Below are 24,525 nucleotides of genomic sequence, written 5' to 3'. Positions count from 1 at the left end.
GGACAGCAAAAGGGACACATCAACCGCATGGGGCTATGTCACATACCACTTCCAATCTTGTCAGTGGGTGAGAGAGGGCGATTGTAGAGAGCTTGCGGGAAGGATACGTAATATCCTTTGAGATATATCATAAACGGTACTGCATGTATGAAGAACCGAGTGTCTCCAAAAACATCCCACTCATTCGGCAATTTGCCATCCACGTACCATCCGTGAACAAAGGTAGTACATTTCTGTGGCAATTAATCAAGGCTACTTTAGGAATATTTGCAATCTAACAAAGGATAAATATGAAACTTAAATTAATATTTACGATAGTGGGACTTTCTACTTTGAACAAACGGCAGAGCCATCATCCTTACTTCGTTGGTCTAGATTTAATAGCAGGCGGTGGTTATATGTGTAAGTAATGAATGTGTCAGAGAACCAAAGAAATGTTCGCGGAGCTGGGAGAATCCTAGCAGCATCTGTTCTGATATCTCATTTTATGGATAAGGAAATTAAGACCCAGAAAGCATAAGCCAACCTTCAAGGTCTTCTAGCTACTCTGGTGGCTTTGGGCCTGAAGCAATTGCTGAGTGGCACTGGTTGATGTGTTCTGATCTCTGGGTGGGGCTGGCAGCAGACATGACAGACACCCACCCTCACGGCACTCACCAACTACAGTGAGGCCGGGGTGCTACGGGCCACAGAGAAAGGACACCTCACCTCTTGTGAGAGACAGTCGGCTTAGTTCTCAGAAGAGTCATACTCGCCTGGTGCTGGTTGGAAGGGAATGACATGCACCAGAGGGAAGAGCAGGAATCAGGCTGAGAACTGGGGGAGCGAGTGGGGACTCTTCAGGACTGGAAGTCATCTGTGAGGCAGGAGATTGTTCTGGCTGGGCCGAGATGTGGGGGGCCACTTCCAAAAGAGCCTCTTTTCATTACAGGTGCTCTTTCTCACAACATCAAACCAAGCTGGGAAAGCCCATGGTGGTTAACAATGTCCCAAGAATACCCACCTACTTACCTTAGCCTTGGTCTAGGATGAGTCTTCCGAAGCCTAAGAAAGGACTAATTCTTTAAATAATGCCATGCCCAAATGCTAACGTAGAACAATTCTCTAGAATTTTGAGAATTAAACATCAGAGAAATAAAACAAGCCCCTCTGGCCCACCAGTTTCAAAAGGACACTACCGCCAATGGGTCATACATGGGAAACGTTACCATTGTCATATAATTTCATTTTTCATTGAGAGCTTAAAAATGGGAGTAAAATTTCAGTTGCTAGCCGACCCTTATCTGTTTCACATACCTGCCAGGCTTACATTTTGCCATTTCAGAACTGACAAGAGCGCACAATATCTTCTATGTTAAGGGGGGGAAAAGAGCCAAATTGGAAGTATAGACTAAAAGAAAAAGCACAACAGTCACTGGGAAATATATTACGCATATAAAGTTTATGTTTTAAAGAAAACAGTGAGTTGAACTCCTTGTTTACATGCGAGGAGCCAAAAGAAAATTTAAATCAAACTATACAAAGCTAGCAAAAGTGAAAGAGAGGCTGGAGCCAGAAGATGCCGTTCGGATTCTAGAAGTGCGGGATCCCTGTGTATTAGGGGACAGAAGGCTTCGATAGGCAATACAGTCTAATAAGATATTCAGGGATTAAGTCAGTGCTTCACAGACAGATGTGTCCATGTGCCAGTTGTTGCTAAGCTTTAATTTTTCCCCCTGCAATGTTTAATTTATCACACTGGCGCTTTCTAAACTAGAACATCTGTAAACAAGGTTAAGAATGACCTCCTTCCAATTTTACATCGGTGAACAGTGCCCTTCTCCGTGCTCTAATTTTAGATACCTTAAAGATAAATAAATCTGTGGAAGGAAGAAAAAAAAAAGAAGCCTTGTCTGACACTGTAACGTGTTCATCTTGGGCGAATACAAATTTCCTCTCCACCCGGCTCTTGATGAACACAACTGACTCTTGCTGCTCAACCCATATTCAGGCATCCCCTTCCCAGTCAAACGCAATTAAACAAACTTCTGCTAAATATTTAACAGCCTCGTGTAGTAATTAGCGGCAAATAATGGGAGCTTAAATTGATAATTGCTCAGAAATGTGCTCTTGCCAACCACTACAAGTTTCCTGCTCCTCCCTGTTCTCTTAGATTTTGAATCCCAGAAGGTTTTGTTTTGAGAGGACTTATTTAGTGAGATTACCCTTGGCCACATTACTTGGCCCAAGACCTTGCAGTCAACTTGGGCTAGTTTTGCCTTCAGCCGCAAGATTCTATCTGCATCACTTACTGCATTTCTGTTTTTGAAATCCATTGAAATTTAAAGTTCCGTACCTGAAAGCTGCTGAAACAGGGCATTGATTTAAAAACTGACTGGCAGGCTTAGGATTTAAACTCTGGTCCACTAGATTCAAAAGGTCATCTGATTAGAATGAGAGACGCACAAGGCTTGTAATTTATATTCAAAGGGTAACCTTTGTAGGGAGAAGGAGGGAGCAAGGAAGGACTCTTTCTGCTTTTCTGCTTGATATGGACAAGGATTCCTTTCACCCAAAATTCCAATAATTATGAAAAATAGTTTATTGAACTTGGACAAAAAGCCAAAGAAATGCCACTTCCTTGTAGTGTATTACTTCTTTTATTAAAAACACTGCCACACTCTCTAGGAGGTAAACCCATATGCAGACTGAGTCAAACGTGTTCTAAATCATTAAGAGTAATGGAAAAAAGTCTTTCCCCATCATCAGCAAACAAATGCTTGTCTACTAGGGCATTTGTGTTAGTAGCTATGCATAAAATGAATAAAACTATAAAAGGACAATGTTTACTCGATTAGACTGTGCTCAGTGTAAGCATGTGTGCGCCCACATGCAGGTACACATGCACATCGACTCCAGAGCTGGACGTTGCCGTGAGCGTATGCTGTGAGGAGTGGGGAACGTTACATCTGTGCATCGGTTCTACAAGGTCAAATCCTGGTGTTGGCCTTGATCTTTCCGTCCTCCATTGCTCATATATTCCTCCCTGGAGAAAACAATTAGAAGGAGCCCAAAGTAGCCCTCCTTTTAAATTCTTTTGTGTTAAGTTTATTTATTTATTTAGAGAGAGAGCACATGCGCACGAGAAGGGGAAGGGCAGAGAGAGAGAGAAGGAGAGAGAGAATCCCAAGCAGGCTCTGCACCCTCAGCACAGAGCCTGACATGGGGCTCCAATTCAGGAACCCCGAGATCATGACCTGAGCTGAAATCAAGAGTCAGATACCTAACTGACTGAGCCACCCAGGTGCCTCTGCCCTTGTTCTAAATTCTAAGAAAGTCATAAAAATTTTTTTTAACATTTATTTATTTTTGAGAGATAGAGAGAGACAGTGTGATCAGGGGAGGAGCAGAGAGAGAGAGGGAGAGAGAGGGAGTTGCAGAATCCGAAGCAGGCTCCAGGCTCTGAGCTGTCAGCCCAGAGCCTGATGCAGGGCTCAAACCCACAAACCGTGAGATTATGACCTGAGTCGAAGTCGGACACTTAACTGACTGAGCCACCCAGGTGACCCTAAGAAAGTCTTTTTAACGTACAAGTATTTCACAAATTCAATTCTCTTTGGTGTCCCTCACTTTAAATTAAAACAAAACAAAATAACCCAACAGCTCTGGTTTGGAGAGATGAGAAATTATTTCATACTCGAGGTGGGTGCTTGTTTTCTTGCTCCCTCTTTCCTCTCCTTTTCCCTCTGTGTGTTTCTGTGTACTGTAGAAAGTTTCCAGTCCCCCTTTCTCTAATAATCTCCCACCTTCTCATTCCCTGAAATCACACTGTTTATTAGCTGGTTCACACAGGCAGGCACGAAGAGAGGAAATTGGGAATGCTTAAGGGTATGCCATTCTTTACTGAGCCTGGTCAGATCTTCAGGTTTATTTGTATTTTCTCTTGTCCATCATCTACTCTTAGGATCTTTCAGGCCTTGCAATGGCAGACCTCTCCCCCGCTTTCCACCTGGCCAAGAAGAGCCTCTGTTTGCTTCAGAAACTCCCATTCTCCTCCCACTTCCTGGGCACCTTTTCTGGAACTACGTCCAGGTCTCTGTGGGACAATTTTCTCACCTCCCAGGGTACACAGAGCTTCTAGAAGGACAGCCTTTCCCCCCCTCAACCCCCCCGCACAAAGATGTGCTGTAACTATGGTGAGAGCAATCTATAACCCTCCCATCCTTAAATAATTTGCTACTCCAAGTTAATTTTAATCCATTACAATAAAGCAATATAATTAAAAAAATAACGCTTTAAACTGAAGTACTTAACACGATCCGGGAAGAAAGACAGCTCTGACTAACAGAGGGCCAGGCAGCAGCCCCGGGGCACACTCGTGCAAATCCAAAGGTGAGCTGTAGACCAGTATACACCGCAACACTGCCATGCATAAAGGGCCTGGCAACAGGAGGCCTCATTCTAATCAGTCCTCAAAGGAACCTGCCACACAGAAGTGGCACTTATTCTAATTTAAAGCCCTCATGCTTTGCTTCAGTGTTGCAAAATTTATAAAAGAATAACTTCATTAAACCGCCTGGCACTTCAAACACAAATGCAAACCAGCCACAACACAGAAGGAGCTGGACAAGAGGAAGAGAAATACTCCCAGAGAGTTGTTAGCTCGGATATTAAAATGAAGTCTGCGTTTGGGCGCTTCTCTCGCTGATGACCGGGTTTGACGCACCACTTTTCCTCCAAACAAGGACTTCTGCCACACGGCTCTTTACTTGTGTCAGGAGGCCTGTTGCTCCTCGGAGTCTGCTTAATAACACTGGAAATCATTCAAAGCGGTTCGGCAAGCCACGTCACATGCAGAAATACATCTGGCAGTACATAAATGAACACTATTCAATGTCCCTTTCCTGGTCTGCAGAGAGGAGATTGATTCTGAATACAACACTATTACAGTTTCCATTTGCCAGGGTGTATATTTCAGACTCTCCTAAGTTGTTGAAAAACTAATGTAAAAAAAAATGCTTTTCCCTCTTAACCTCGGTCTTCAAGAAGGAAAGTGGTCGTAAGGGCTAAGTGGAAACAATTTGCCCAATCCCATGCACAGCACTGGAGAAAAGTTATTGTCACATCCTAAAATACACACTTTCAGGGAAAATTTTTTTTCTCCTCCGAATCAAAGAAATGCTACAGTAAAATAACTTCAGGCTAGATTTCTAAGCTACAATGCAGTTTGTGTCAGAACACATGTTATTTCATGCTGTCAGCATATTTCTCCAAATTATTTTATTTGGGAGGGGGTTGCAATGCAAAGACAAAGCGAGAAGCCTGTTGAAAACCTCCAAACCTCTGAGACGGCGCGTGTCACACAGAAGCTGTATCATTGAGATCTTGAGAGTCCCGGTAATGAAAGACCCCTTTCCTGTTCAGTGTTTCTCAATACCCACGCCCAAATTTGGGCTGAGATTCTGTGTCAAAGAGAAGAGGGCAAGCACTCCAACCTCTTGAAGATGATAGTCCATGGATGGAGAAGAGGTAACCTCAGGGTAAATCTCTTAAGGTGACTCTCTCCAAAGATGCATAACAGATGTTTATCCCAGCTCTCTTTCTGAACTGGGCAGTGGGGTCTTGGTATTGCTCGGAAGAGAGATCTGCTACTGGACACTCACGCCGGGCTGACCAGCGGACAGACTGACACCACAGATGTGAACATTATTAAAGTTATCACCAAAACAAAATAAAAAAGAATGTAGTGTCATGGGATTCCTATCATTCCTAGGATAAACAAACACTGACATGAATGCTCGACATCTTTAGGAAGGCGTTTTATGGGGCTGAAGGCTCTTTTACATTCACATAATGCAATATAGTGGTGAAGGTAGGTTTCTATTATTTTTCTTCTCCATGAATAAAATAGGGCTAATCAGATAGAATGAATGAGCTAATTCAATTACAGGCAGCCTTGATTGTGCAATAAAATATGGATTATTGATCTCGCGGAGTTGGCAATGCACGATGCTAATTCAGTGCATGAGACCTAAAGACGGGAGTTTGACTGTTTTTATTCTTGATAAAACCAGCAAAACAATGCTAATCAACCCAGCGCTTCCAAAGGGGACGGAAGAGAGGTCACCTCACAGGGCTGGCACGGGAGCCTGAAGAGACCCTGTTGTCAGGGGAACCACCCTGGTTAGACTCCTACAACGAAGGAAGGGGGCGTGGGCAGGCTCCTCAGGCCCGTCTGTGGATAGGTAAGCAAAAACTTGCTTGGTAGACTGAAATTTACTTCATAGGCACCTCGCTACAAACCCAATCTGGTCCCGTCATAAGAACGAATGTATTGTTGTGGCTTTGCACTTGTTTGAACCGCCCTGTTCTGGCAGAATCCTTTGGTCTTTTATCTCTTAAAAAAGCCTAGCAATAATCAACCCTGGTTAGAAAGAAAGCAGCTCGGACTATGAGGGTCACGCGGAAAGGAAAGCGTATGCAGCTGACACTAAAGGGAAAAAAAGGAGGCAAGCTCTGATAGTCGATGTATATTTACGCACCTCCGTTCTGCCTTCCCAGTTCCCCTTATAAATCTGCCCCCGGATGCTGGGGCCTGCTGATTGCCTCTGGTGCGCTGACACAGAGCACACACCAGTCTGTCTCTGTATTCCTTATCAACTTCTCCCTGCCCTGCCTGCAAGGCCAGTGTTCTTCCTTTAGACCAGGTTCGTCGTCTCTACCTTTCCTGGGACCACAGCCAAGCCCGCCCACCACCGCCCTCCCCCGCCCGCGGCAGCACAGAAGAAATACGCTCTTTTCTCCCCTAATTTTGTTTTTTGAAGAGTCGAAATGGGTTCTGTGTTTTGGTAGGCATCCCTCCAAAGCATAGGTAAGCGTACATGTGGCATGTTTTCGAAAAAGACTCCAACGGAAGGGAGGAATCAGAGATGCTAAACAACGCCGCGCAAAGTTGCAGACTGTTCGGCTACAGTCCAGAAAATGAATCCAATTTTTCATTCTGTCGTTATAAATATTTCATTGCAAATGGTACTGATTTTCTGCAACTGTGGTTAAGCAAAGGGCCTCTGTGTGAATATTTAAGAAAAAAAAAAGAGAGAGAGAGAGAGGAGGAAGACAATGAGGAAGAAGGAGGAGGGGGAATGAAAGATTAGCCACCAATTAATTTCTTACTTTACATGTAAAAGATTCGGGGAGACATTCAACAGTGATGTAGTGTGTGACTCAAAGAAGGAGAAGAAAAAAAACATTTACTCTGCTCTTCTTCTGACAGTTTCTCATAAAATATCTGCAGCCCATCTATCTTTTAGTACTCCAGGCTCCTCTGGAGAGCAGAAAATGGTGGTTTAAAGCTCACTTCAGTGCCAGTCTGCAGGAGATTGCTTTCCACAGGACCCCCGCTGATGGAGGCCTAGGGGAAGAGGCCCAGGAGTTATTCAATCAGCCCGAGACTCTGGGGCGGCTGGGGGTCCTTTGAGGGCTGATTATAAAGCTGCCCTCCTGTTGCCTGCCTCGGAACAGAATGAAATGAGCAGCCTCTTGCTGAGCAGATACTGCAAGAAGGAATTTCACCTGTCATGGAGTTTGTCAGAATTTCAGGATTTATCTTGGTGCAAAATTAATAAAATACCAACCAGGATTTCAGGCTGACTACTCAGCTGTGTCATCTCAAAGTGATCTTTCACCCAGGAAAACCTGGACAGTGAGTGCGGCCGCCCGTGCCCTACTTTCTCTTCGGAGGGTGAGTGAGGCGATGTAATACCACCCAGACATCAGGCTGAGATTTTGAACCAATTACACACAAGGCTGAATTACGTGTGGGTGCTACTGTCTTAATGTGGGACCTCTCACCCCGCTGCTGTAGTTCTAGAGCCTCTTTGGAATAAGCCCAAGTCTGAGGCATAAAAAGGCCATTTCTGCAGTTTATAACACAGTAGGTCCCCTATGGCATCACATCTGTTAAATTCATACGCTGGTATTTCAGGCCTGAATTTGATTTATCTTTTAAAAAGGAATACGGACAACAGGCTACGTTAAGAGCACAGATTGTGAAACATTACAAATTAATCCTGGGTCCGCCGTGAACGGGGAGGTGCGGTTTCATATTTTGTTTTAACAGGCTGTGCCCACTGTCCGTCACCCTCTGGGCTCCCCGCTGAAGGTGGGAGCGGGGAGTGGGGTGGGAGGCCCCCTGCGGGGATCGGGCAGGCAGGGTACAAGTCTCTCTGCCCGCTCTGGGGCTGCAGCCAGTTTGGGAGCTGGGCGTCGCTGCCCATCCCACTTTAGAAGGCGGCTCGGCTAGCACCACGCAGACCACCCGACTGTGTGAGTGGGGCTCTGTGAAGCCCAGGGTGAGGTGAGTTCGAGCCGCGGCTTGCGTAGCCCCAAGGCGACCGGCTCTGGTCCTCAGAGTGGTGGGGGGGAGGTCACATTGCAGAGGGGGTCGCGTGCGGGGACCGGTTGGCACTGGCACCACCCGCTAGCCTGAGCCATGGGACCCGCGGCAGGCACATTTCTCAGATCCGACTCCGGAGTCTGAACTCAGGTTCAGGGCAGGCGTGCCTCCCAACGCACACCTTGTCCAGCGATTCTGGCCTCCTGCCACGCTCAGACCAAGGGTGCCCCTTACCAATCGGCCATTGGCAGCACATCCCCGGCTCCCAGAGTCCGCAACTGGGTTAAGGCAATTGCCACCTCCGTGTCCATTTTCTAAATGAGACATTAAACGACACTGTAATGCATCCCTTCCAGCTCTTCTAGTTCAATGACAGTCCCGTTTTGGAGAGCCACCTTTACAAAGCAGTTGTGGCCTGACAACGTTTCAGCGATCTCAGGAAAGAGTGAGAAAGAGAGGGAAAGCTTGCAAGCGAAGGCACAGATGGTGGGCGGAGACGCAGGGTGCTCTCAGCAGGCTTCAGTGGAGATGCATTAACTCCACAGAGGCATGAGGGCTTCCCACCAGTACCATCATGAATTATAACTGAGTATGGGAGCAAGGTCTTAGCGCCTGGCTCACAGCAAATAGACTGTTCTATTTTCCTGCCCCATCACCTTTCACCCTTATAAACTCAAAGCACAGCAAAGCTCACTGCTGATATTTAATGGTATACTGGTAGCCTTTTATGTCTAGAAGGCACACAAACTTAGCAGATGTGCCCAGTGGTGTAAGTCAGATAATTCTAAAAATTAAGTTCTGGCAATGTCCGAAAAGGAAACCTCTCATGGGTGATTCAGGTTTCCAGTGAGAGGTGGTCTTCTCTAGGCTGCGAGAATGGAATCAAAGCAGGAGGGGGTGCGAAAGAAAGATGCCCTCCTCCCAGACACCCTGGGGACCCAGAGAAGAGCCTCCCTTTCGTGCACTTTCTCCTCCCCTTCCAGGAAGGCAGTTCCTGCCCAGTTGGTTAGTTCTCCCACTCGCTCATTCAATGAAGTTATCAATGAAGGAGGTCTGTTATTTTAGGCAGTTTAAAATTTCACCGCTTTTAAAGAACTCGTTTACACTGTCTTTCACTCCCGTTTAAAGCCTTGGAGTTGCTGTTCTAAATGACAGCACCGCGAGCTAGCACTGCTTTTAAGCACTATTCATCTCGCCCGCCACATCTCAGGCTTTCACAGAACACTGCTCTCTCTCCAATAAGGGGAACTTACTCTTTCATAGCTGCAGGGCAGAGCCTGTTCCGAGCTGTAGATTCGCTGCAAATATAACAATAAAGGATACAAATGTGAATTCCTCTTAAAATACACGCTCGGCTCAGAAGCTGCCTTGCCTTAGCAAACTCGATCAAGAGCAGCCTATCAATCTTTCTCCAAATGCGCAAAAACAGCTCATTCCTCGTGGCTGTCCGACGGATCGCCACATCGATGGATCAGGAGGCGCTGCAATGAATTCTTTGCTCATTTCGGGGGATTTATAGTGGAAGTCCATGATTACCATCCCTCTTTCTCTAATTGTCACAACAGTTGGATCTGGAGGTGGTGTTTTCCAAGAGTTGGGTAAAAGTTTGTAAACACAAAGAGTCTATTCTTGGCATTTTGTCTCTGCTCATGGGAGGAAGCTGATCCATGTGTGGAGCAAACATCTAAAAGAGAAGCCTATGTGGGAATCGAATGTGCCTCTCTGGAGGGCAGAATGTTCTAGAAATTTGGATTTCCAGGTCCCGCCAAAGGACCTGACTACAAATGTGGTGAGACCAAGCTCAGTCTTTACAGGACAGTCAGGCCTGCAGTTTCTCGTTCCTAAAGGAGGCAGATCTTCTGGCGCTATGGCAGCAGGCTGTCTTGGCGACATAGAAGGTGGCAGGGCCAGCAAAGCCTGGCCAAGGCAGAATGTGGCAGAGGTGATGAACATTTCCAGGGGGCGGGGAGGGAGGGGGCTGTGGAACTGGCCACAGTGCTCTTCAGTACACCCTAGCTGGATGCTCCATAAAGTCGCACTGATGGCAGCTCGGAGATGGCCATCTGTCGTCAACTCTGGGCCAGACAAAAAAATAATGTAATGGCAGATCGCTAACAACAGGGCTGTTGGAGGAGGGAATGAGTCCTAGAACGAGGAGGTGGTGCTCCATCTTTTAATAGCGAAAACCAGCCATCGCTATGAACATCAAAAAATTAATGGATGGAGAATTTTTAAACCCTGAGCTGGGGTGTTGCAGAAACGATTCTGATGTAAATAAAGTGGTTTTAGCTTATTGCTGTCACCTCTGCTGCCCCTACTTCAGTCATATTAGCCACTTGATTCTTGAACATTTGACTAGCAGGACACATGGTGAAGCAGTGAGGGCCAAATTCAGAAAAAGGTGAGCCCACGTTGTGCCTCTAAGCATGCACACGCAGATTAGGCATTTATTGGTACAAAACGGGTAATTGAAAATGCATTTACTCATTTAGTCCAAATGAGTTCATTGTGACAATCATGCTTATCTATCTTTCTGGATGCATGCTTAATTTCTAGATGCAGTTTTATAAAAGAGCAAAATAAAGCTACCTCGTCTTTAGATGCATTGTGAATGCTATAAAATTTTAAACTCCCTTCTTTGCTCATGAAAAACCTTAGCTTTGTGCTACTGCATAGATGATAGGAAGAGAGAGGGAGTGGGGAAGAAGGGAGGGAGGAAGAGAGAGAGAGAGAGAGAGAGAGAGAGAGAGAGAGAGAGAGAGAGAGAAAATGAGTAACAGTCAAACCGAGGTTAGCCGTGTCCTATTTCTTTGTCCTATATGATTAACTTTCTGCCTTCAATGGTAAGTCCAATCAATCCTGATTGAATTATCCAATATTAACAGCTGAAAGTGATCAAAAGTAATGGTGAAAACAAAGCACCAATCAATAAATCAATGCAAATGATTCAGTTCCTGGAGATTCGATCAAATAAAAGAGATAGATCAATTTAACCACTGAGCAAATTAAGTGGAAGTTGGTGTAGCACCAATTTACTTCAAAAGCCCCGCAGGCCCACAAAGCAGAGAAATGAGGTGGTGGAGAGACAGACCAGTTCCAGACCCACATGCTCACTTGACACAATTTACGCTCCTGAGATCCCTGAGGCTATGTATGTGGCTGTGATTTCAGCCCCAAGAAGGAGAGACTCACAGAGGTCCAAAGGATCTGAGGGAAGCGAGCTGAGGTACCTGGAAGCCTGAGTCACCCGGGGAGAGGCAGGAAGTATGCCCCCCACAACGGCTGTTCTCCCAGAGGACCCCTCTGGGGCCCAGCTATGGGAGGCCCAGACATGGTGACGGGCAAATCTTCCAGTCTGGGGTTCCTAAAGGAAGGCCGTCGGATAAGAGGCAAGGCAGGACAGGGTGCTGCGTCTCAGAGTTGGAGTGGGGGGACAATGAAAGGAATTTCAAACTCCATTAGAAATAAAAACAAGACAACTGAAAAACACAGGTTGTGAGGAGTATCCGAGGCAAAATAGTTTCAGGGTACTTCTTTAAATGAACACTTTTCCATTCTTCCTGTTGGAGAAAGAGGATTGGCCTTACTCAGAGAAAAATGTGACAACAAAGAGAGTGAACAACCTTCCCTCGCCCACGTCACACCCAGACTCCACCTTGTCTGTGATGGAGGGAGCGAGATAAAACTGTGTTTTGTCTACAGGTCCTTCATTTGGGGTATATGGAGAGAAGGGCCTGGTTGTTTTGAAATACATTTCTGAAAGCAAATATAAATGTTTCATTTTATGGCTATATGCTAAAAAGAAAAAAAAAACGAAAGAAAAAAGCCCAAGATTCTTTAATCCCTTGAAAAAGATGAATGTTTAAAAATGAGAATTTCTACCTGGAAACCAATTAACATGAAACTATGTCAAGGTGTGATTAACTGGGAAATTATTCCGATAGAACTAGAACAGAGAAAATTCAGACACATCTGAGACAGAAATCTTACTTCTTTAAAAAATTTTTTTAAAAAACTGTTTATTTCTGAGAGAGAGAGAGAGAGAGAGAGAGAGAGAGAGAGAGAGAGAGAGAGAATGTGAACAGGGGAGGGGCAGGGAGGGAGAGGGAGACACAGAATCCGAAGCAGGCTCCAGGCTCTGAGCTGTCTGCACAGAGCCTGACATAGGGCTGGAACTCAAACTGTGAGATCATGACCTGAGCCAAAGTTGGACACTCAACCGACTGAGCCACCCAGGCGCTCCCAGAAATTTTATTTCTGAGTGACGGCTACTCTTGATTTGGTTTACTCAGGTCAGCACTAGCGAGTGGGGTGAGAGTCAGGGAGCCGGTGTTCACCCGGTGCCTGTCTTGCTCCACACCCTGCACGGAATGCTCAGTGTCGCCTACCCTGCTGCACTCTCACCACGAACCTGAGAGTTAGGTGTGAAGCCTTGTTATTGCCTACGGGACCATTGTACAGATGCTAAAACTGAAGCCCACAGCCAATAATAGCTTGTAAGTGTCGGTGACCCTGTCACTCAAACTCTGGTGATTTCTCTCTGTAACTCATGCTCTTTCTCTTGTACTAAGCTGCCTACAGAGAATTGGAAGCACATTAAAACAAACAAACAAAAAAACCCCTCATGAAAACTATTTTTTAAACCCTAACCATTTGAGACTTTATGGGTGGCTAACTCTGCCATAACCACAGATATCAGAATCATTTCCATCCTTCAGAAGCAGCGTGAATGCCTCTTACATGAGGTTTTTCTTGAGTTTCCCATCTGGAGAATAAGCATCTTCTTTCGGAATACTTATAACCGTTGATTACACATTAGCTCATATAATGTTTGATCATTTGCATTATCTTATCTTTTCTAGGAGACTATAAATGTGATAGATTTTTAATTATTTCTGATACGTCATAGACTGATTGGGACCATGGTTGATGTAAACGGATGATGTGGTAATTTTATAAATATCTGAATTAATAAGTATTTTCCTTAATTAATAATGGCACTGGGACAATAGTAGCAAATAGCATAGCACTTGTGATTTTGACTATGACTCCTAAATGTCTCATCATGTATTATTTAATAACCTGAGACAGAGATTTGGATTGAATTGATTAAAAGCTTAGTTTAAGGAAAGAGCTACATTAGCAAGTGACCCCGTGGCCCATTCCGCAGCCACATGGCCACACTGTATTTTTGTCTTTTACAGCCCATCCTATGTGCACTACAGCATTTTCTCTCAGAAACAGGACCGTAAAACTTGAGCACCAGTTAATCTGTGGTGTGAAAAATATGCATCCAGATGAGGTGATCTGGTGGGACAGTGATCTGAGAAGAAAAACAGCTAAAGACACAATCACATATTGAAAAAGAAGGGCTACCCGACAATCATGGTGTATCCCTCAGAATGTGAGATGCCTTTCCAATGTGGGAAACACTGCTTTCGTGAGCTCAAGAAGGGAAGGGCTGCATATCAAAATAACCTTTGATTCCAAAGGAATTCAAATACCAGGATCTCAGAGCTTGAAGTTCACTCAGGCCAATTCCCTCTTTCCCTCCTGCCGGAATTCCCTCTACATTCATTACATTCATAACATGGTGCCTGATGGAACTTTCTATGGAGACACACTGGAAGAGGATGATTTGATCACTGCTATTGAATTGTAGCTTTTCTAGAGGCACCAATTAAACAGTAATTACTGTATTGAAAGAAAGTGGCCTATTCAGCAGCATTTTTATAAACACACCACTTGCTCACACCTGTATAAACCACTTTGGATACAAATATGCATTGTAGGATATTATTGTTGGATCAAACCATCCCTTGCTCAAAGCAGCTTCCTTAAGTGTTGCAGAAAAAGTTTTGAGGTCTATTAGGAAAACATGTGAAACATTCAATATAGCCATTTGCTTTTAAAATAACAAACTCTTCATTTAGTTCAAATAATGGACTTTTATTCCAAAGCACATCTTCCCCACCAGCATGCGAGGTAGAAGTAGATTAGAATTGCTTGCAAAAGTGAAGGAGAACTCTACCAAAAAAAAGACTCTATCTTGCCAATAATGATACATTATATATCTCTAAGCTGGAATGAAACCTTTTGGTAAGAAAGGTTTAGGGGTCGTGTGAAAAGTGTACCTTCTATATTGGCAAAAGGTATGTCCTAGAAGGAGTTTGCCACAGAGGTAGAGATTTTGTCTCATTTAACTCTGAAAGGAATTGTGGTCTGTGATGTCCAAAAGAGGATGTCTGAATCACTGGTGTCCTAAAGATGGACAGTGCACAAAGAGGAAGTATCTGAGTTCTGGCTGGCATTGTAGGCAAATATCAATGAAAATAACATACTCCCAGGTGTGCGTGTGCATGTGTCTGTGTGTGTCTGTGTGTGTGTGTTGGATATATACTTTTATACCCAACAAGCACTTCTATTCACACACACACACACACAAATGCTTACATGCTTTTAACTGGGCATAAGCGGTGAAAGGAAGCTCATTAAATCATTTAGGCGCCACTGAAAGACATGCTATTGTTGTGTTATGAGGCCATTTTGAAATGCTCATCCTTGACTTACCCTGTATTCTCACTCTGATAGAAGAGTCAAATAAACTATATGCTTTCAATCTCCAACAGGATTTCAGTTCTTGGGTATTTCGTTTCATAACCTCTTATGAAAAGTCTGCCTTTCTGGACTTCAGTGGCATAAAAAGTAGATGAGTTCAAGTGGTATGTATGATACATGTCAATTTTAAAATTTGCATTTATTTTGCAGACCCCAGCATGAACTACAGTGGGCTGATACAATGACTTCATTTGTCATTTTTCTACTCTTATTATTTTCATTATCGATCTCATTTTCTTTTGTTACCTTAATTTCAGTCCATTTTCTCTTTCATTCTAGAAATTAACAAAGCTATTATGGTTTTGGTACTCTTACCATACCCACTTTTCATGCAGGAATAAAAGAAATCAATCTTTAAGAATTACATTAATTCCATCCTCTAAGCCCAGGTGTAAAGCTAATTTGGGTAATGAAAGCAAATGTACGGGACTGTGAACCCCTGAGGGTAAAGCATAAAAATCCAAACACTCTCAAAACTAGAAAGAGTAAAGTTAACTCTGATCCATTTTTCTGAATGTATTGAAGCCAAAAGCCATGGTTACTGCTCAGGACTTTAGAAAATAGACTTACACAGATATTTCAATGACTGTCGATATTAGCTTTGTAAAAACGGTCACATACTAACTATAACAACTGTTATCTAAAGGATGATGCACATATTGAACCTGGGTATTCATATCAAGACCAAAGATGTACGATTTGGGGTAATGGGACTTGAAAAAGAGTGCTCATAGCTTTGGATTACGGAATACTTCTCCTGGTGGCCCAGATCACAATGTGAATGAGCGAGTCAGGAATATTGTGAGATATGTTTGACCTTCTAAGATCTTAAAGACTCAGGAAGAGTTGTATGTTCCATACTGTATCTCTTATACCAACAGTTCTCAAAGTGGGGCTCAGGGACTTCTGGGGTCTTCTAGATCCCCTCAAGGTGTCGTCATGTCAAGACTATTTTTACAGTAGCATTAAGACATTACTTGCCCTTTACACTCTCATTATTTCATGAGCGCACAGTGGAGTTTCCTTAGAGGTGACTTGACAAGCGATAAGTGATGACATCACCTCTCTGACAGCTAGTAGAATCACGTGTGTGTATTGTGTTTAAAACACCTCTCAAGTTTGATTTCTAATACGGAAATATCAACAGGTAAAACCCCACACAAATCATCTCCCTTTGTGGTCATCAATCATTTTAAAGGCATTCTGAGATCAAAGAATTTGAAAGCCACAGGTGTATACTAATTGTAGAAAAGAATGAATACCGTATGTTTCACGAAACCCTAAAGTACACTATAAAAGAAACCTGGAGTCCTGAAGGATGTGTTTTATTGCTCAGCCTAGTCTGTACTATGGGGGGCTATGGGCTACTATGGCCACAGTGTTCTTTTAATGAAAGATACCAGCCAAAGTCTCGCCACCAGGTTAGCTGTGTGAGAAATCTACTAATGGAGCACAAAAGTGCCATTTTGTCACAAACTTCTTCCAAGAACGTTAGAGAGAAGTCAGTCTCTACAGAATCTCTACAACTTTGGTTTTAAGCTATTATTAATTCTGCTCCACAGTTTACATGCTAATTAAGTATCACTAGGTACACTGGCCATTTCCTTCACAGAGTCATAAAAACCCAAATGACTCATCGTGTGAAATCTATCACAATACGAATACATTTTCAAACAGAAATTTACGTTGTGTTAAGAAGATATACTTTGTGATAAAGGCCTTCCTTGATCAATCTCCCATATTCAATTCCCAAACAGACCTGACAGAGTAGAAATCTATTTAGAAGTGATAAAAAGTATGACAGCAATTTTAATTTCACTGACACCTCTATGACTCTGGGTTCATCCATTCTTCCATATATTTTTTATTTTACCTCCTTAATTTTCTATTTGTTTACTTATAGAATAACAGGCGAAAAACTGTAAATTTCTTATTTTGACACATAATTCACATAAATCAGGCTTTCCCAGAGTGCACAGAGGTACAAATCTGTCCCAGGGTCCACAGTGTAGGATGGAAAACTAAGGAGTGTGTGTGGGGAAGGGGTTGGGGTGGGGAGCTCCGATGCCTGCTTCAACCAGACCTGGTTTAAGGGACTCAATGCAAAAGATAATTGCCCCTTCCCCCCCGTTCAGGCTAAATAACTTTATTATTAATAATTTTTAATAATAATGCTCATAATAATAAAATAATTTTAAATTCAAATCCATTCACCTCAAAGGGCACCAATGAAATTTAACAAAAATGTTACTCATATCACTTTGTCAGAAAAATAAGGGTAAGTATTATGCCAATTTTTCAGGTGAAGTAGCAGAAAAATAATGAGAGTTATTTTCCTTTCACAGTAAGTAACACTTCTAGGATAGAATCCAGGTCTCTTACCCATATTTTAACCTCTAGTCTATTGCTAACAGTAATAAAACCAACCAAATATTTGTATTATATTTTATAATTTGTACCTTAGATTCAGACCTCTTACTTCATGTTACCTAACAACGACCCCAGAAGTGTTACACCTGTCTGTCAGTTCTTCATATCCGAGGTTCAGAGACATTATGGACCAGTGCAAAGTCATATACCTAGCAAGTGGGATGCTCAAGGCAAAACCCAATGTCTCTGGGTGCCAAAATTTTAACCATAAGGCTGTTAATAAGTAATAATTATTCTATTCCATTAAGTGGAAGGAACATACTGGACAAGAGTCCAGCTCCTTTCTTCTCTTCCCTTCGCCCTTCCAATTTGAAGCCCCTCAGGACAGCAATAACTTGGACATCCTTCCAGCTTGGAGTCCTTTGGGAACAGAACATGAATAAAACAGGATTGGGGAGAATGGGCCCTGACAGCGAGGTGGATGATCCCGTAGTCCAATAAACCTGACCCCTAAGCCTATCACACTGGGTCAGAAGGTCCAATTATAGGTCTGTTCTAGTTCTTTTTATGATTGACAGCAGCCAGAGGCAAAATTACTTTGGTGTCTGTTAATCCAGCCTCTAATTTTCCCTTTTCCCCAATACGAGCAGGGCATCGTGGTTGCCCAGGGTGAGTGATACCGTGAATCTAGATTTAAAATGCCCTTGTTTCCTATAAGATGAGCAACTGAGTTCAATCCCAGCTCTCCTCATGGGGACATTACCTGCAGCTCTGTTTGGAAGAAAAACTTCTGTGGACATTGTGTGCAGTCGTAGATCTTGTCTTCTTGTCCATGGGCAGAGAAAATATGTTGCTGCAACTTGTTTGCTTGAACAAACACTGAAATGAGAAAAGGTTGGTGAACCTTGGGTTATTTTCTTTCCGAAATGCCCTCAGTCGATGACTCCCTGTGAACAGACCCAGGCGGAGGAGACTGAACAGCGCACCTTCTGGGTGCGACCGCTGCCAGGCTCCCGGGGAGGGCTGAGTCACATTTGCTCACACTTGGGTCCCCGGCTTTTGTTAAGAGGCACTCTACCAAGCACCCAATTCAACCCAAACAGCTCCAAAGTAAAGGCTTATCGAGGCCCTGCTCCCTATAAATCTTTTAAAAATAAAGCTGAAAATTGTCAAATGCACAGTCCCATCTGAACAGAAAGGACTCTTATTTCTCAGCAACCCACAGGTTAAGAAATCATAGACGCCAAAACCCTGCTTATTGTGTTTGCCTAAAGTTATAGCTGGCAAACCGTTCCCTATTTAAATGTGTTAATGCTAAAAATTATATCCCACAGCTACTCTGGGGCACTGTCTATAAATGTGAAACAGAACGGCAGGTAAATTCTCTTTGGATACTTTAAGATCAACTCAGCCTACACACTGAATGCAAGGGTTTCAATAATATAAACATGTTCAATTTTAATGACTACAAAACAAGGCCCTAAGACTGTGTAACAGTTTACCTAGGAGACATACTATTAATAATTAAATTGTATATGCCAGAGGCAGTGTTTGGGTTGGCAGAACTGACTTCTGATGGATGCCTGGTGCACTGTGACCTAAAAAGTTTGCATCTACAATATTAATCTGTATAGGCAGGGAGAGGATTTATTAAAGATGTTGGCATTTGACTTTGACTCCACTCTAATCATTAAAATTATTCTAATTGCCAGCCAACCTAAAATATTAGAATATTGTTCTTGTGAGTCATACATTTTAATCACATTTCTCATTACCTTAAAAAACTACTCCGATTTCTTTGCTCCCACCTAACATGCTTTATATTGGAAGTTATTTTTTTTAATTGTTATTTCTAAAATTACTTCATGATACACTGAAACAATTCAGGTCTGTCAGCACAGAAAACGGAGACGCCTCATGATTAATGCATTTTTGTCTCTTACCTACTTCAACAAAAAGAAATGGGGTTTTTATACAGATTTGCAACTGATCTCCATATAACTTAGCGCATGTTATGAGGCTTCTAGCTACAACATGAAATAACTGTTTCATTGGGGGGTCTCGATTATGAGACTATGACCCAGTCTTCCTTATGAAGACTGACCATGAGCTTTTATAAAGAACCCAGACTCCTGACTCATTGTATCTTAAGATAAATCCTGTGCTATGGTAAAAATATAACAATGTATATTCTTAACTACAGAGAACACATTGGTGGTTACCAGAAGGGAGGGGGGCGGGTGGGGGGATGGGCTAGATGGGTGAGGGGATTAAGGCATGAACTTGTGATGAGCACCGGGTGATGTATGTAAATATTGAATTACTAAATTGTACATCTGAAACTAATATTACACTGTATATTAACTAACTGGAATTTAAAGAAAAATATAAAAAGATAAATTAAAACATTTAAAAAAGCACCCCCAACCCAATATATATTTAAATATAAATTGAAAGAATTAAAAAAAAAAACAGTTCCAAAACAAAGAGTGGCTGATGGAACTGTTGAAAGGAGGAGCCTCCCAGGCAAACGTCATCAGCACATCCAAGTGCTACTGCAGTGACCATGCAGGGAACACGGCCCCTCGCTTTGGTTACAGGACAGAAATCTACAGGCTGAAAGCAGTAGAGGTTAATAATCAATGCCTGGAATCCTGCGCTGCAAACAAAGAAGTCAATTCTGAGAGAAAGATACATATTTGTTTTGTTTTGCTTTTTTTTTTTTTTTTTACAAATAAGAAGGGAACATAGCCTTGAGGGGCTTGACCATTGAGTTCAAGACATACGCAAAACGATCATAAAGGATTTTCCAAAATAACTTTGTCACTGTTGGGGGGCAGGTGGTACCAGAAACACATGTGATCATATCTCAACCCCAAGGGCTTTAAATCAGAGTTTCTGATTTACATTTCTTTTTTTTTGCTGCTGCAAACCATAGAGGCAAAACACTCAGCGAAAGTTTCTTCTTAAGAGTATAAGTTTATATTAAAAATCCATCCTGTTTAAAGGAAATAAACGCCTCACCTAATCCTTTCATCTAATCTGTTGTCTTCCATAAGGAATCTGGGAGAGTTTTCATACTACCTTTTAATTTCTTATGGGGAATGTTAGAAAACTCTCCAAGTTTAAGTAACAGACATGGGCTGGCAACCCGGCTGCACTTTTAGTCGGAGGTCTTGTGAGAACGCAGCAGCCTTGTGCACTCCTTGCCTCGGTAACCTTTTCACATCGAGAGAAGCAAAGGGAACAAAACATGGATTTTGTGTTCCAAATGGAAAAGTGCAAACTTCCGAGAGAACTTGAAATGCCATTTGTTCATCCTGACAGTTAACCTTCTGCCCATTTGAGCCTTTAAGTGAGCGGCAATCAATAATGCTAATAAGCAGAAATCAAACATCTTCTTCCCAAATTGAATGGAAGTCCTGTCCATAAAAGGCTATGGCGATGGGAATATGCTTTGGTAGGAAAGGCATGATCTGTACAGTTTCCTACCTGTAAAGCAAACAGGGCACTTGAAGGTACCTCCCATCCCTTCGAAGCTGTGCTCTATCAGATGGCACTGGAGTTTGGCAGGGGAGTCGAAGGTCTGGCTGCAGAGCTTACATTCATGGTTCAGTCCTTCATCTGTTAAGAATACATGAACAGAAAAGTTGAAACACATCATATCTTTAAAAAATTTTTTTGGTGTTTATTTATTTTTGATATATATATAGAGAGAGTATATGTGTTCGAGCCAGCGAGGGGCAGAGAGAGAGGGAGACACAGAATTCGAAGCAGGCTCCAGGCTCCGAGCCAGCAGCACAGAGCCTAATGCAGGGTTCAAACCCATGAACCATGAGATCATAACCAGAGTTGAAGTCGGATGCTTAGCTGACTGATCCACCCTGGCAAGCCCCAAAGCACATTTTAAGAATGTGTTATTTATTTTTGAGAGAGTGCAAGCAGGGGAGGGGCCGAGGGGGTGGGGGACAGAGGATCGAAGTGGGCTCTGCACTGACACCAGAGAGCCTGACGTGTGGCTTGAACTCAAGAACTGTGAGATCATGACATGAGTTGAAGTCAGATGCTCAACCAACCGAGCTACCCAGGTGACCACACATCATATCTTTGACAGAGAAGGGTAATTGCATACGTTAACCTACTTCCATCACCAAATATAAATATATAGTAGCATATATGGTTTTGGGTTCTTATTTCACATTACCTATGAATTTGTATCAGTGTAAAATATTTCTGGAATTTAAAATCCAAAGAGATTCAGAAGGCACAATCTATCTTAGGGTAATGCATTTTGTTAAGTTTTGTTAAGCCTTATCACTGATAAGGCATTTCTTTTTCACTATCATTATTTATGGCCATGTATTTCCAAAGTCCTAAAATAATGGACCCATGGAAAATGGACAGCTTCTTCCTTAAGTCTCTGCTCTGGTTTACCTAGAATGTTCTACAAATTTCTTTCTTTTTTATTTTAAGTTTATTAATTCATTTGGAGAGACAGAGAGTGAGAGTGAGTATGAGCGGGGGAGGGGCAGAGGAAGAGAGAATCCCAAGAAAGTTCTGTGTTGTCAGCACAGCACGAACTGTGAGATCATGACCTGAGCCAAAATCAGGAGTTGGATGCTTAGCAGACGGAGCCACCTGGGCACACCTACAGATTTCTGTTTCTAACTATCAGGTTTTTGGTGACACTCCCATTGACACAAACTTTCTTTTTCTATTCCCAAGATTTCTGGGCAATTTTGAAAGATTGTTAATGCTTATAGTTTATTTTACAAGTGCTCTTTACTCTTGGTTCTCCGTATCTTCTCAGTTCACTGTTTCTTCTACTTTGTAAGACAGTTTCAATTTTACCCTGTGATCTAGACTCTGCCTTTCTCTGAAGGAATTTTTACCAGCTCTATCCTCAGTTTTGACTAGTCCTGGAGTTTTCTTTGATATCTTAGAAACAAGATGGTAGAAAAATATCCCAATGTCAAAATAATTGCTATATAACGGGAAGAGTTTCTGTTGTCGATAGACACCGTTACTTTTAGGTTGCCTTTTTCCTCATTAAAATGTTTCTGGAGCTTCAAATTTAAGGATTAGTCCAGCTTATTTCAATTTGCATTATAAGAAATGAAAACCAGTAGCACTAGAATGAACAGCCAACATAACACATATGGAATGTTTTCTGCATTTCAGACACTGTTGTTTTAAGTGCCCAGATATAAATTCATTATGTTAAGTGTTAGCCCCATTTTACAGATGAGAAACATGAGGCTCAGAGAGTGTGATTTTTTTTCCCTGAGTCACAGGGTCAATACTCGGTGGACCCAGAACCAACTCCAGGCATCCTGGCCTCAAGGTCCATGACCTTAGCAAATAGGCTCTGGCATACACCAACTACTCCCAAATGACCTATCAGACAGAGTAACGGCAAAGAGGCTACAATGTAACCTGGTTTGTTATCAAGCTATACTTTTATCTTCTCCTATTTTCAGTGATTAAAAATGTTATTAAGGAACATGAGTGTCAGATCTACCAGGTCTACGGAATGTGAAAGACGTATTCATACCATGCGGGTAACGAGCCTCTTCTCCAAAGCGATTTCCTTTCATGCAACACAACAAGCATGTGTAAGTCCTTCTCCAGCTGACACTACTGGCAGCACAGAGGCTCAATTACAAAGCGAATTATTATTAGCTAACTAGGAGTAAAATCACTCTATTTGTATTCCTAATCTTTCTTCTCACACAAGTATGAGTCTTTAGAAGCAGAGGATTGGAATTTGTAAAAAGAAGCAAAGCACTAATTAAGCCACCCAGTAATGTCTACATTTCACAAGAGATAAAAACCTACTCTGTATTTGGGTGGCACAGCAAATTCCTTGATTATAATTATGTAAGAAGGAGTTTAATTGTGCATACTGACATGACAAGGGGTTATACAAAAAGCTTTAGGGATTATATAAGATCAAGGGGTTTTCATCTGTTCCTTTCACTCTCTCTCTTTTTAATCCTAAAGTCACCAAAAATTTTCCGAATTTTAAATATTAACAAATTGTAGGGAATTGCGTCAGGAAGTTGATCATCAGAAATACTTGCCAAATTTAAATGTTTCTGTTTCCTCGATGCTGCATACCTTACTTTGCTGGTAAGAAGGTAACCAGGAGTTTTAATTTCATCTCTAAATTACGTGTTTTGCACAAGAACCAAGACGTGGCCTATTGGTGTGAGCAAGTATACACATTTGTTCTGGAATTCTCGACCTTGCAATATTTGCGAAGTAATATACGTAAGCCTGGTTGGCTTTCTTGGGGATAATGATTGACTGTTGCATGAACCAAAGTAAATCATGCAAGTTAGGATGGTCTTTAATGTGATGTTCTTTCTTGAGTATGAGTATTTTGTTGAAAAAAATAATAGAAGGGGAGAAAGATATATGTGTATGAATACAAGGAGAATGTCTTCATCGGTTTTATTTATTTCCTATCCTAAGAACAGAGACGTTCCATCACATTATATAATCCAGATGTAGTGAGGTGAATTTACAAAAAGGTGGCACACAATGATAAAGCATTTATGCATGATTAGTGCAGACTTAGTTGTCATGAATCCCATACTCAGTGAAGCCACTAAGTGATAGTAATGATCATAACAATAGCTTCCAGCATTTTCAGAACTGTTTACAGTTTAAAGCACATTTTTTAATATGGAAAAAAAAAGATGTTGGGGGTTCAACCTGCCTTTCATTTCTAAGTTACATTAGAGGTCTTTTCCAAGACTTTTCCTAGCTATTTGAGTAGGACAGAAAATATACCCGAATCATGACACAGCAAATGATAGATAAGCAAAAGTCCGTGTGCTTCCAGCCACACACTGAACACATCTAGCCATTTCTCCCACTCTTACTAACTTCCCTACTCACTTTCTCCATGCTCATACTTGCTTATTTCCACAGGGTCAACTGGATAATGAGTGAGTGACAGGAGGACCCAGAACACTTTTACCACTGGTTAACAGAACTTGTTTTATACTTTTCAACGGAAGAACGGGGTAGAGATAATATTGGGAAATAAAAAAAAGGTACTTATAATAAGAATTTCACAAGTTTATCCTTATTCAGAGTGTCTGCTGGACTCAGCTCCCGTATATTTTCTATTTGATTGTGTGGCTAAGAGCCGT

At 42.3% G+C, this 24,525-nt stretch overlaps 1 protein-coding gene and 1 long non-coding RNA gene across 4 annotated transcripts in view; one reads left to right on the top strand and one right to left on the bottom strand.

The window, feature by feature from the left end:
* The window catches only part of ZNF521 (zinc finger protein 521), a 245,989-nt gene that overhangs the window by 8,547 nt on the left and 212,917 nt on the right, over positions 1–24,525 (bottom strand). For all 3 annotated transcript variants that reach the window (XM_029922631.1, XM_029922634.1, XM_029922632.1), the window contains 2 exons: positions 20,855–20,986; positions 18,126–18,241 (listed from right to left, as the gene is read on the bottom strand). In XM_029922631.1, the coding sequence (XP_029778491.1) occupies positions 18,126–18,241; positions 20,855–20,986 (248 nt within the window). The remainder of the gene's footprint in view (positions 1–18,125; positions 18,242–20,854; positions 20,987–24,525) is intronic.
* On the top strand, positions 21,968–24,416 carry LOC115278199. The gene is made up of 3 exons (XR_003902754.1): positions 21,968–22,037; positions 22,843–22,977; positions 24,302–24,416. It is a non-coding gene; the product is annotated as an uncharacterized LOC115278199 (long non-coding RNA).

The sequence above is a fragment of the Suricata suricatta genome, chromosome 14, assembly GCF_006229205.1.
Source record: "Suricata suricatta isolate VVHF042 chromosome 14, meerkat_22Aug2017_6uvM2_HiC, whole genome shotgun sequence".
Lineage (NCBI taxonomy): Eukaryota > Metazoa > Chordata > Mammalia > Carnivora > Herpestidae > Suricata > Suricata suricatta.
Note: the sequence above shows the minus strand (reverse complement) of the source record. Positions and strands in the feature narration are given on the sequence as shown.